The sequence below is a fragment of the Oncorhynchus gorbuscha genome, linkage group LG17 (assembly GCF_021184085.1).
Source record: "Oncorhynchus gorbuscha isolate QuinsamMale2020 ecotype Even-year linkage group LG17, OgorEven_v1.0, whole genome shotgun sequence".
Classification (NCBI taxonomy): Eukaryota; Metazoa; Chordata; class Actinopteri; order Salmoniformes; family Salmonidae; genus Oncorhynchus; species Oncorhynchus gorbuscha.
Window position 1 is genome coordinate 3,656,901 of NC_060189.1, and position 13,392 is coordinate 3,670,292.

The following is a 13,392-nucleotide window of genomic DNA, read 5'->3' on the forward strand; positions in this document are numbered from 1 at the left end:
AAGTTGGCAAAAATATAAATAGTGAGGTACAGATACCCCCCAAAAAACGACAGAAGTTGTAATTTAAAGTATTTTTACTGAAGTATTTTCCACCACTGCTGCAATACTATAACCAAATTACACACACTACCGTAAACACACACTACCGTAAAACACACACTACCGTAAACACACACTACCGTAAAACACACACTACCGTAAAACACACACTACCGTAAAACACACACTACCGTAAAACACACACTACCGTAAAACACACACTACCGTAAAACACACACTACCGTAAAACACACACTACCGTAAACACACACTACCGTAAACACACACACACACTACCGTAAAACACACACTACCGTAAAACACACACTACCGTAAAACACACACTACCGTAAAACACACACTACCGTAAAACACACACTACCGTAAAACACACACTACCGTAAAACACACACTACCGTAAAACACACACTACCGTAAAACACACACTACCGTAAGAAACACACACTACCGTAAAACACACACTACCGTAAGATACACACACTACCGTAAGATACACACACTACCGTAAGATACACACACTACCGTAAGATACACACACTACCGTAAGATACACACACTACCGTAAAACACACACTACCGTAAAACACACACTACCGTAAAACACACACGACCGTAAGATACACACGACCGTAAGATACACACTACCGTAAGATACACACTACCGTAAGATACACACTACCGTAAGATACACACTACCGTAAAACACACACGACCGTAAGATACACACGACCGTAAGATACACACGACCGTAAGATACACACGACCGTAAGATACACACGACCGTAAGATACACACGACCGTAAAACACACACGACCGTAAAACACACACGACCGTAAAACACACACTACCGTAAAACACACACTACCGTAAAACACACACTACCGTAAAACACACACTACCGTAAAACACACACTACCGTAAGATACACACTACCGTAAGATACACACTACCGTAAGATACACACGACCGTAAGATACACACGACCGTAAGATACACACGACCGTAAGATACACACTACCGTAAAACACACACGACCGTAAGATACACACTACCGTAAAACACACACGACCGTAAGATACACACTACCGTAAAACACACACTACCGTAAGATACACACTACCGTAAAACACACACGACCGTAAAACACACACTACCGTAAAACACACACTACCGTAAGATACACACTACCGTAAAATACACACGACCGTAAGATACACACTACCGTAAAACACACACTACCGTAAAACACACACTACCGTAAGATACACACTACCGTAAACACACACTACCGTAAAAACACACGACCGTAAAACACACACTACCGTAAAACACACACTACCGTAAGATACACACTACCGTAAAATACACACGACCGTAAGATACACACTACCGTAAAATACACACTACCGTAAAACACACACGACCGTAAGATACACACGACCGTAAGATACACACAACTGTTCAAAAGTTTGGGGTCACTTAGAAATGTCCTTGTTTTTGAAAGAAAAATCTTTTTTTTTTTTTGTCTACTAAAATAACATCAAATTGATCAGCAATACAGTGTAGACATTGTTAATGTTGTAAAATTATTTCTAAGTGACCCCAAACGGTAGTGTAGGTTGTCACCCCAACTAATAAAGCCTAATATCACCCGGGGTTTTGTCAAGAGAGAACCTGAACCCGATGGGCAGTCTGGGTGAGAAGGAGTCCTCTGACTATCTGTTCAACAAGTCTCAGGAGATTGAGCCTCGCAACTGCAAGCAGCCGCCACGATTCGTAAGATTAATTTATACGTATCGTCCGTCAGGGTGATGATCAGTTCTATATCAAAAAAAAAAAATGGAGCAGGAAGATGAAAAGCAACGAGAAACATTTTTAAATTGGAATTTCAGATGACTTCAAATGCTCACACAGACTTTTCCCCATTCGGTCAAACCAAAAAATGCCTTTTATTACCAACACGTTATTGTAAACACATCGTTCGTGGCCGGTGTTTGCAGACTTTTATTTTTTGTGCAGTTTTGTCCTGCACGCAAAATGATTTGTAGATCAACGACTGTCAACAGCTTTACATGCAGTTAGCACACTGAAGGAGAGGACTCATCAGTTATTTCTGAAGGTTATGTCATATACGAGCTAAACCTTTTTTTAGTGAACCGGCGATTCTTAACGGTTTCAAAACATTGTCTGACCGACGCACGCTACATTTGGATCGGTTTTGGGAATACTTAAACATTAGGAATCGGGGACCGATGCGTATCGGGTGAATCGTTCCTTCCCTAATATTTCTTAGTGCTGTGCCTAACACCGTATTAAAGACTACAGACGATAATATGTGTTATCAGTTTGGTCCTATATACGTTTATGGTTACTAGTTTTATTCGTGTCAAAGCGAAGTTATCCTCGACATGTTAACCCATGTGTTCCTACCTGTTCCATGGTGGCTTCATGCAGCTCATTCAGGTTGAGGGTATAGATCCCATCCTCCGTCCCAAATATAAGGTACTGGTCTGGAAAACAGTAGAAACATATCGAATTGTCTGTGACACATATTCATTCTCTCTAACACGTGTGTGTGCGTGTGTACAGTAGTTTGTGTGTGTGTACAGTAGTGTGTGTGTGTGTGTGTGTGTGTGTGTGTGTGTGTGTGTGTGTGTGTGTGTGTGTGTGTGTGTGTGTGTGTGTGTGTGTGTGTGTGTGTGTGTGTGTGTGTGTGTGTGTGTGTGTGTGTGTGTGTGTGTGTGTGTGTGTGTACAGTAGTGTGTGAATGTGTACAGTAGTGTGTGTGAATGTGTACAGTAGTGTGTGTGTGTGTGTGTGTGTGTGTGTGTGTGTGTGTGTGTGTGTGTGTGTGTGTGTGTGTGTGTGTGTGTGTGTGTGTGTGTGTGTGTGTACAGTAGTGTGTGTGTTACCTTTGGTATCTGGGTGTATCCACGACGTGGCACAGTTGATTTTCAGTGGACAACCATCAAACACTTTGGAGAAACAGGCTCCCATCTAGAGTAGTGATGACACAAATATCAACAAACTGGAGATCAGAGAGAGTTCACCACCCAAAGTTGGTCTGGAAGATGGTAACCAGAGACAACATTCTGACCAGAGTAACCACAGACAACATTCTGACCAGAGTAACCACAGACAACATTCTGACCACAGACAACATTCTGACGAGAGTAACCATAGACGTCATTCTGACCACAGACAACATTGTAACCAGAGACAACATTCTGACCAGAGTAACCAGAGACAACATTCTGACCAGAGTAACCAGAGACAACATTCTGACCAGAGACAACATTCTGACCAGAGTAACCAGACGACATTCTGACCAGAGACAACATTCTGACCAGAGACAACATTCTGACCAGAGTAACCACAGACAACATTCTGACCAGAGTAACCACAGACGACATTCTGACCAGAGTAACCACAGACGACATTCTGACCAGAGACAACATTCTGACCAGAGCAACCACAGACAACATTCTGACCAGAGACAACATTCTGAACAGAGACAACATTCTGACCAGAGCAACCACAGACAACATTCTGACCAGAGACAACATTCTGACCAGAGCAACCACAGACAACATTCTGACCAGAGACAACATTCTGACCACAGACAACATTCTGACCACAGACAACATTCTGACCACAGACAACATTCTGACCAGAGACAACATTCTGACCAGAGACAACATACTGACCAGAGTAACCACAGACAACATTCTGACCAGAGACAACATTCTGAACAGAGACAACATTCTGACCAGAGCAACCACAGACGACATTCTGACCAGAGACAACATTCTGAACAGAGACAACATTCTGACCAGAGCAACCACAGACGACATTCTGACCAGAGACAACATTCTGACCAGAGACAACATTCTGAACAGAGACAACATTCTGACCAGAGACAACATTCTGACCAGAGACAACATTCTGACCAGAGACAACATTCTGACCAGAGACAACATTCTGACCAGAGACAACATTCTGACCAGAGACGACATTCTGACCAGAGACGACATTCTGACCAGAGACGACATTCTGAACAGAGACGACATTCTGAACAGAGACGACATTCTGAACAGAGACAACATTCTGACGAGAGTAACCATAGACGTCATTCTGACCACAGACATTCTGACCAGAGACGACATTCTGACCAGAGTAACCAGAGATGAAATTCTGACCAGAGTAACCACAGACAACATTCTGACCAGAGACAACATTCTGACCACAGACAACATTCTGACCACAGACAACATTCTGACCACAGACAACATTCTGACCAGAGTAACCACAGACAACATTCTGACCAGAGACAACATTCTGACCAGAGCAACCACAGACGACATTCTGACCAGAGACAACATTCTGACCAGAGACAACATTCTGACCAGAGACAACATTCTGACCAGAGTAACCACAGACGTCATTCTGACCACAGACGTCATTCTGACCAGACGTCATTCTGACCAGACGTCATTCTGACCAGAGACGACATTCTGACCAGAGACGACCAGCAACCAGAGACGACCAGCCGCACAGCAACCAGAGACGACCAACAACCAGAGACGACCAGCAACCAAAGACGACCAGCAACCAGAGACGACCAGCAACCAGAGACGACCAGCAACCAGAGACGACCAGCAACCAGAGACGACCAGCAACCAGAGACGACCAGCAACCAGAGACGACCAGCAACCAGAGACGACCAGCAACCAGAGACGACCAGCAACCAGAGACGACCAGCTGCACAGTTGGAGTCGGTTCAGTCTAACCAGACTACATAAATCATCATATCAATACATCAGACATAGTTTAAACCATCCACCAGGAAGGAATGTGTTCTGCTGGGGGTACAATGGAGCTAAATAAAAAAAGATCATGAAGGACAACAACCACCCACAAGCCACTGCTTGTTCCCCCCGCTATCATCCAGAAGGCGAGGTCAGTACAGGTGCATCAAAGCAGGGACAGAGAAACTAATAAACAGCTTCTATCTCAAGGCCATCAGACTGTTAAACAATCACCACGAACACAGAGAGGCTGCTGCCTACAGACAGCCATGAAATCATTGGACACTAACAAATGCATTTTATACCATCTATTGCATCTCATCTATGCCGGTCAGTCATTGCTCATCCATATATTTATATCTACATATTCTTATTCCATCCCTTTACCTAGATTTGTGTGTATTAGGTAGTTGTGGAATTGTTAGATATTACTGCACTGGTGGAACTAGAAGCACAAGCATTTCACTACACTCACAATAACATCTGCTAACCATGTGACCAATAACATCTGCTAACCATGTGACCAACAACATCTGCTAACCATGTGACCAACAACATCTGCTAACCATGTGACCAACAACATCTGCTAACCATGTGTATGTGACCAATAACATCTGCTAACCATGTGTATGTGACCAATAACATCTGCTAACCATGTGTATGTGACCAATAACATCTGCTAACCATGTGACCAATAACATCTGCTAACCATGTGACCAATAACATCTGCTAACCATGTGTATGTGACCAATAACATCTGCTAACCACGTGTATGTGACCAATAACATCTGCTAACCACGTGTATGTGACCAATAACATCTGCTAACCATGTGACCAATAACATCTGCTAACCACGTGTATGTGACCAATAACATCTGCTAACCATGTGACCAATAACATCTGCTAACCACGTGTATGTGACCAATAACATCTGCTAACCATGTGTATGTGACCAATAACATCTGCTAACCATGTGTATGTGACCAATAACATATGCTAACCACGTGTATGTGACCAATAACATCTGCTAACCACGTGTATGTGACCAATAACATCTGCTAACCACGTGTATGTGACAAAATACAATTTGATCTAGGGACAACACCAAGTCTGCGTTCCAAATGGCACCCTATTCCCTATGTAGTGCCATACTTCATAGGGCTCTGGTCAAAAGTAGTGCACTGATAGAGGGAATAGGGGTGTCATTTGGGACACAGTGAGACTCGTCCACATGGGTCACTCACCAGGACTTTAGGAGTGGGGGGCAGGCCGTTGATAGCTGGCTTCTGAGGAGAAACAAATAAACCACACATCAGACTGGAGGGCATACGAAGAAAACGACAACTGTTGTTTTGATCCGAGCTGGTTTGCCAAGCACCGTTTTAAAATGGTAATCTGTTGACTTCAAGCAACCTTTTCTTGTTTTTAAGCGGGTTGTGATTAAAATCCATTGTGATTTAATTATGTCAATAGAGCGGTTAGCTAGCTTGGAGGAAGTATTGAGTGTTGTGTCGGTACGCTGAGCTAGCTACCATAGCCTACGGAGTGAGACTGGTTCATGACATTTCATGTGTTTTTTTTGTCACTCCCGTTGGCTCCCCGTGCTCTTCGATTGAAGTTGTTGGTCACTGACGAGCATTGCGATACTACAAGTAGAATATGTAGGTTCGGCTCTACCGGGTCGGCACGCAGTAGGTACCACTTCTATTCTAGCAAGAGAGAAGCACCTGTCAGCAGTCAGATATTTGGTGTGTTTAATGCTTTATAAACCCAACTACTGTCTCTAACCTCAGCACTGTGGTGGTGGGTGGGGGGGGGGGGGGGACAGACAGTCGGGCTCTGTCCCAAGTGGAAACATATTCCCTATATATATATCTTTCCCAAATGGAAATCTATTCCCTACATACAGTGGGGCAAAAAAGTATTTAGTCAGCCACCAATTGTGCAAGTTCTCCCACTTAAAAAGATGAGAGGCCTGTAATTTTCATCATATGTACACTTCAACTGTGACAGACAAAATGAGGGGAAAAAAATCCAGAAAATCACATTGTAGGATTTTTTATGAATTTATGTTTTATGCAAATTTATGATTACATTTATGCAAATTATGTTGGAAAATAAGTATTTGGTCAATAACAAAAGTTTCTCAATACTTTATTATATACCCTTTGTTGGCAATGACAGAGGTCAAACGTTTTCTGTAGATCTTCACAAGGTTTTCACACACTGTTGCTGGTATTTTGGCCCATTCCTCCATGCAGATCTCCTCTCGAGCAGTGATGTTTTGGGGATGTTGCTGGGCAACACGGACTTTCAACTCCCTCCAAAGATTGTCTATGGGGTTGAGATCTGGAGACTGGCTAGGCCACTCCAGGACCTTGAAATGCTTCTTACGAAGAAACTCCTTCATTGCCCGGGCGGTGTGTTTGGGATCATTGTCATGCTGAAAGACCCAGCCACGTTTCATCTTCAATGCCCTTGCTGATGGAAGGAGGTTTTCACTCAAAATCTCATGATACATAGCCCCATTCATTCTTTCCTTTACATGGATCAGTCGTTCTGGTCCCTTTGCAGAAAAACAGCCCCAAAGCATGATGTTTCCACCCCCATGCTTGACAGTAGGTATGGTGTTCTTTGGATGCAACTCAGCATTCTTTGTCCTCCAAACACGACGAGTTGAATTTTTACCAAAAAGTTATATTTTGGTTTCATCTGACCATATGACGTTCTCCCAATCTTCTTCTGAATCATTCAAATGCTCTCTAGCAAACTTCAGACGGGCCTGGACATTACAAGCATTTCGCTACACTCGCATTTAACATCATCTGCTAACCATGTGTATGTGACAAATAAAATTTGATTTGACTGGCTTAAGCAGGGGGACACGTCTGGCACTGCAGGATTTGAGTCCCTGGCGGCGTAGTGTGTTACTGATGGTAGGCTTTGTTACTTTGGTCCCAGCTCTCTGCAGGTCATTCACTAGGTCCCCCCGTGTGGTTCTGGGATTTTTGCTCACTGTTCTTGTGATCATTTTGAACCCACGGGTGAGATCTTGCATGGAGCCCCAGATGGAGGGAGATTATCAGTGGTCTTGAATGTCTTCCATTTCCTAATAATTGCTCCCACAGTTGATTTCTTCAAACCAAGCTGCTTACCTATTGCAGATTCAGTTTTCCCAGCCTGGTGCAGGTCTACAATTTTGTTTCTGGTGTCCTTTGACAGCTCATTGGTCTTGGCCATAGTAGAGTTTGGAGTGTGACTGTTTGAGGTTGTGGACAGGTGTCTTTTATACTGATAAGTTCAAACAGGTGCCATTAATACAGGTAACAAGTGGAGGACAGAGGAGCCTCTTGAAGAAGAAGTTACAGGTCTGTGAGAGCCAGAAATCTTGCTTGTTTGTAGGTGACCAAATACTTATTTTCCACCATAATTTGCAAATAAATTCACTAAAAATCCTACAATGTGATTTTCTGGATTTTTTTTCTCATTTTGTCTGTCATAGTTGAAGTGTACCTATGATGAGAATTACAGGCCTCTCATCTTTTTAAGTGGGAGAACTTGCACAATTGGTGGCTGACTAAATACTTTTTTGCCCCACTGTATGTTACCTGAGATTTTATGACTGTGACATATTTCGACTGCTCTGCCATATACATAGTCACATAGCAAATACAATCACATAGATAAAAATCCTCACAGGGTAGTCTTTCTTCTCCTTCCTCTGTGGTCGGCTGGGAGGAGTCTTGGGACTGTCCCCGTTCACACCTCCATCAGAGTCTTCAAGTTCTGGGGACAGAGACAAGTTACATTTGATATTTCAGTAATTTATGGGTTCCGCAGAGCTACTGCTGGGGGTTACATTTGATATTTCAGTAATTTAGGGGTTCCGCAGGGCTACTGCTGGGGGTTACATTTGATATTTCAGTAATTTATGGGTTCCGCAGAGCTACTGCTGGGGGTTACATTTGATATTTCAGTAATTTAGGGGTTCCGCAGGGCTACTGCTGGGGGTTACATTTGATATTTCAGTAATTTAGGGGTTCCGCAGGGCTACTGCTGGGGGTTACATTTGATATTTCAGTAATTTAGGGGTTCCGCAGGGCTACTGCTGGGGGTTACATTTGATATTTCAGTAATAGGGGTTTTCACTGCTGGGGGTTACATTTGATATTTCAGTAATTTATGGGTTCCGCAGAGCTACTGCTGGGGGTTACATTTGATATTTCAGTAATTTAGGGGTTCCGCAGGGCTACTGCTGGGGGTTACATTTGATATTTCAGTAATTTAGGGGTTTCTGCTGGGGGTTACATTTGATATTTCAGTAATTTAGCAGAGCTACTGCTGGGGGTTACATTTGATATTTCAGTAATTTAGGGGTTCCGCAGGGCTACTGCTGGGGGTTACATTTGATATTTCAGTAATTTAGGGGTTCCGCAGGGCTACTGCTGGGGGTTACATTTGATATTTCAGTAATTTAGGGGTTCCGCAGGGCTACTGCTGGGGGTGAGTGGCAAGAGATAAAAAAATTAATGCATTCGGTATTCCGACCTTTTGACCTTTTCCACATTTTGTTGCAGCCTTATTCTTAAATGGATTAATTATTATTATTATTTTTATTGATCAATCTATACACAAAACCTATTTTTCTGCAAATTTATTAAAAATAAAACGGATCACATTTACATAAGTATTCAGTACTTTGTTGAAGCATCTTTGGCAGCGATTACAGCCTAAAGTCTTCTTGGGTATGACGCCACAAGCTTGGCACACCTGTATTTGGAGTTTCTCCCATTCTTCTCTGCATATCCTCTCAAGCTCTGTGAGGTTGGATGGGGAGCGTCGCTGAGCAGTTATTTTCAGGTCTCTTCAGAGATGTTCAATGGGATTCAAGTCCGGGCTCTGGCTGGGCCACTCAAGGACATTGAGACTTGACCCGAAGCCACTCCTGCGTTGTCTTGGCTGTGTGCTTAGGGTTGTTGTCCTGTTGGAAGGTGAAACTCTGGAGCAGATTTTCATCAAGTATCTCTGGACTTTGCTCTGTTCATCTTTCCCCCGGCCCTGACTAGTCTCAGTCCCTGCCACTGAAAAACAACCCCACAGCATGATGCTGCCACCACCATGCTTCACCGTACAAATTGTGCTAGCATTCCTCGAGCCGTGACGCTTAGCATTCAGGCCAAAGAGTTCAATCTTGGTTTCGTCAGACCAGAGAATCTTGTTGCTCATGGTCAGAGTCTTTGGGTGCCTTTTGGCAAACTTCAAGTGGGCTGTCATGTGCCTTTCACTGAGGAGTGGCTTCCGTCTGGCCACTTCCATAAAGGCCTGATTGGTGGAGTGCTGCAGAGATAGCTGTCCTTCTGGAAGGTCCTCCCATCTCCACAGAGGAACTCTGGAGCTCTGTCAGAGTGACCATCGGATTCTTGGTCACCTCCCTGACCAAGACCCTTCTCCTCCGATTGCTCAGTTTGGCCGGGCGGCCAGCTCTAAGAAGAGTCTTGGTGGTTCTTCCATTGAAGAACGATGGAGGCCACTGTGTTCTTGGGAACTTTCAATGTTGTAGAACGTTTTTGGTCCCCTTCCCCAGATCTGTCCCTCGACGAAATCCTGTCTCGGAGCTCTATGGACAATTCCTTTGACCTCACGGCTTCATTTTTGCACTGTCAACTTTGTGACCTTATATAGACAGGTGTGTGCATTCCAAATCATGTGTAATCAATTGAATTTACCACAGGTGGACACCAATCAAGTTGTAGAAACATCTCAAGGATGATCAATGGAAACAGGAAGCACTTGAGCTCAATTTGAGTCTCATCACAAAGGGTTGGAATACTTATGTAAATATACAGGTATTTCTGTTTTTGTATACATTTGCAAAAATATCTAAAAACCTCTTTTCTCTGTCATTATGGGGTATTGTGTTTATATTAATTCATTAATCTAATTTTAGAACAAGGTAAGAAAATATGGATAAAGGCATCAACGTAATTTAAAAAAATAAACAAAACCAATTGTACAATTTACAAGTTATTGTATTTAAAAAAAATGTTTAACAGAAATGCACTGTAATTTAAGCTTTAAAATTGCAACATTTTCTTTGCCTCGTGGCAAAATGTGTACAATTAGCAGGATATTAGCTTTAAAACTGTAACAAAACACCTCTGCCACATGAGAAAAATGTGTAAAATTGCAGGAATTTAGCTTGAAAACTGAAATTCTCTCGCCCCGATGCAAATAGGTGGCTTTTGTTTTTGTCTCACTCAAGTTGAGGGGGCCCCCTGATGAATTTGCTACCACAAAAAAAGATCCCCCTGGGCCCAAATATTTACGAATTTAGCAGACACTTATCCAGAGCCACTTACAATCAGTAAGTAAAAGAACCACATATCAGCATCATTGCAAGCACGGGGAAGTGGAGGGTTATATCTAGTCTGAGGGTTATACACTACCAAAAGTATGAGGACACCTGCTCGTCAAACATCTCATTCCTAAATCATGGGCATTAATATGGAGTTGGTGCCCCCCTTTGCTATAACAGCCTCCACTCTTCAAGGAAAGCTTTTCACTAGATGTTTGAACATTGCTGCGGGGGACTTGCTTCTATTCAGCCATGAGTTAGTGAGGTCGGGCACTGATGTTGGGCGATTAGGCCTGGCTTGCAGTCGGCGTTCCAATTCATCCCCAAGGTGTTCGATGGGGGTTGAGGTCAGGGCTGTGCGCAGGCCAGTCAAGTTCTTCCACACCGATCTCAACAAACCATTTCTGTATGAACCTCGCTTTGTGCACGGGGGCATTGTCATGCTAAAACAGGAAAGGGCCTTCCCCAAACTGTTGCCACCAAGATGGAAGCACAGAATTCTCTAAGATTTCCTTTCACTGGAACTAAGGGCTTAGCCCGAACCATGAAAAACAGCCCCAGACCATTATTCCTCCTCCACCAACCTTTACAGTTGGCACTGCTATGGTGCAGGTAGTGTTCTCCTTGGCATCCACCAAACCCAGATTTGTCCGTGGGACTACCAAGATGTTGAAGTGTGATTCATCACTCCAGAGAACACGGTTCCACTGCTCCAAAGTCCAATGGCTGGGAGCTTTACACCACTCCAGTCGACGCTTGGCATTGTGCATGGTGATCTGAGGCTTGTGTGCGGCTGCTCGGCCATGGAAACCCGTTTCATGAAGCTCCTGACGAGTTCTTGTGCTGACGTTGCTTCCAGAGGCAGTTTAGAACTCGATAGTGAGTGTTGCAACCCAGGACAGACTTTAAAAAATTTTTTTACATGCAAAGCGCTTCAGCACTCGGCGGTCCCGTCTGTGAGCTTGGGTGTCCTACATACTTTAGTATATTTTATCTAGCATATAGGATTTTCTGAGGGTATTGAACCACTATAGTGAATACAACTACAACTACAACTACACACACACACACACACACACACACACACACACACACACACACACACACACACACACACACACACACACACACACACACACACACACACACACACACACACACACACACACACACACACACACACACACACACACACACACACACACACACACGACTGTTTATTAGGTACACCACCTCCTACACAACAATGGATCACTCCAACAGACAGTGAGTCACGTGACCGTGGCGGGAAGACAGTGAGTCACGTGACCGTGGCGGGAAGACAGTGAGTCACGTGACCGTGGCGGGAAGACAGTGAGTCACGTGACCGTGGCGGGAAGACAGTGAGTCACGTGACCGTGGCGGGAAGACAGTGAGTCACGTGACCGTGGCGGGAAGACAGTGAGTCACGTGACCGTGGCGGGAAGACAGTGAGTCACGTGACCGTGGCGGGAAGACAGTGAGTCACGTGACCGTGGCGGGAAGACAGTGAGTCACGTGACCGTGGCAGGAAGACAGGTATCAATGCATTCAGTTACTGTTTGATTGAACGTTAGAATGGGGAAAAACGAGTAACCTAAGAGACTGAGCGTGGTATGATCGTCGGTGCCAGGCGAATCCCTCCTGGGCTTTAGACCCACGACAGTATCTAGAGTTTTTAACCAAGGACGGAGCGACAAACAAACAAACTAAAAACACCCCGTTAACAAATCCCGGTTCCTCTTGAGTCATTCTGATGGCAGGCAGGATTTGGCACTTGTCCATCCTGCCCGGTGTCAACGGTACAGGTCCAGTGAATGCATCTACAGTACACCCCGGACACTAGATTAGGTGTACCTAATAAACTGTCCAGTGAATGCATCTACAGAACACCCCGGACACTAGATTAGGTGTGCTTAATAAACTGTCCAGTGAATTCATCTACAGTACACCCCGGACACTAGATTAGGTGTACCTAATAAACTGTCCAGTGAATGCATCTACAGTACACCCCGGACACTAGATTAGGTGTACCTAATAAACTGTCCAGTGAATGCATCTACAGTACATCCCGGACACTAGATTAGGTGTACCTAATAAACTGTCCAGTGAATGCATCTACAGTACGAACACAGTTAGATGCAACTTCT

The 13,392-nt window shown here is 44.0% G+C and overlaps 2 protein-coding genes across 2 annotated transcripts in view; both read right to left on the minus strand.

Moving 5' to 3' along the window:
• LOC124001333 (deubiquitinase DESI2-like) overlaps nucleotides 1-13,392 on the minus strand; it is a 1,147,470-nt gene that overhangs the window by 358,126 nt on the left and 775,952 nt on the right. The gene's annotated exons all lie outside the window — the stretch shown is intronic.
• Nucleotides 1-13,392, minus strand: part of map4k5 (mitogen-activated protein kinase kinase kinase kinase 5) — a 121,456-nt gene that overhangs the window by 37,377 nt on the left and 70,687 nt on the right. Inside the window, 4 exon segments of the mRNA XM_046308051.1 lie at nucleotides 2,492-2,571; nucleotides 2,974-3,058; nucleotides 6,114-6,155; nucleotides 8,567-8,655. Of these exon segments, the coding sequence (XP_046164007.1) occupies nucleotides 2,492-2,571; nucleotides 2,974-3,058; nucleotides 6,114-6,155; nucleotides 8,567-8,655 (296 nt within the window).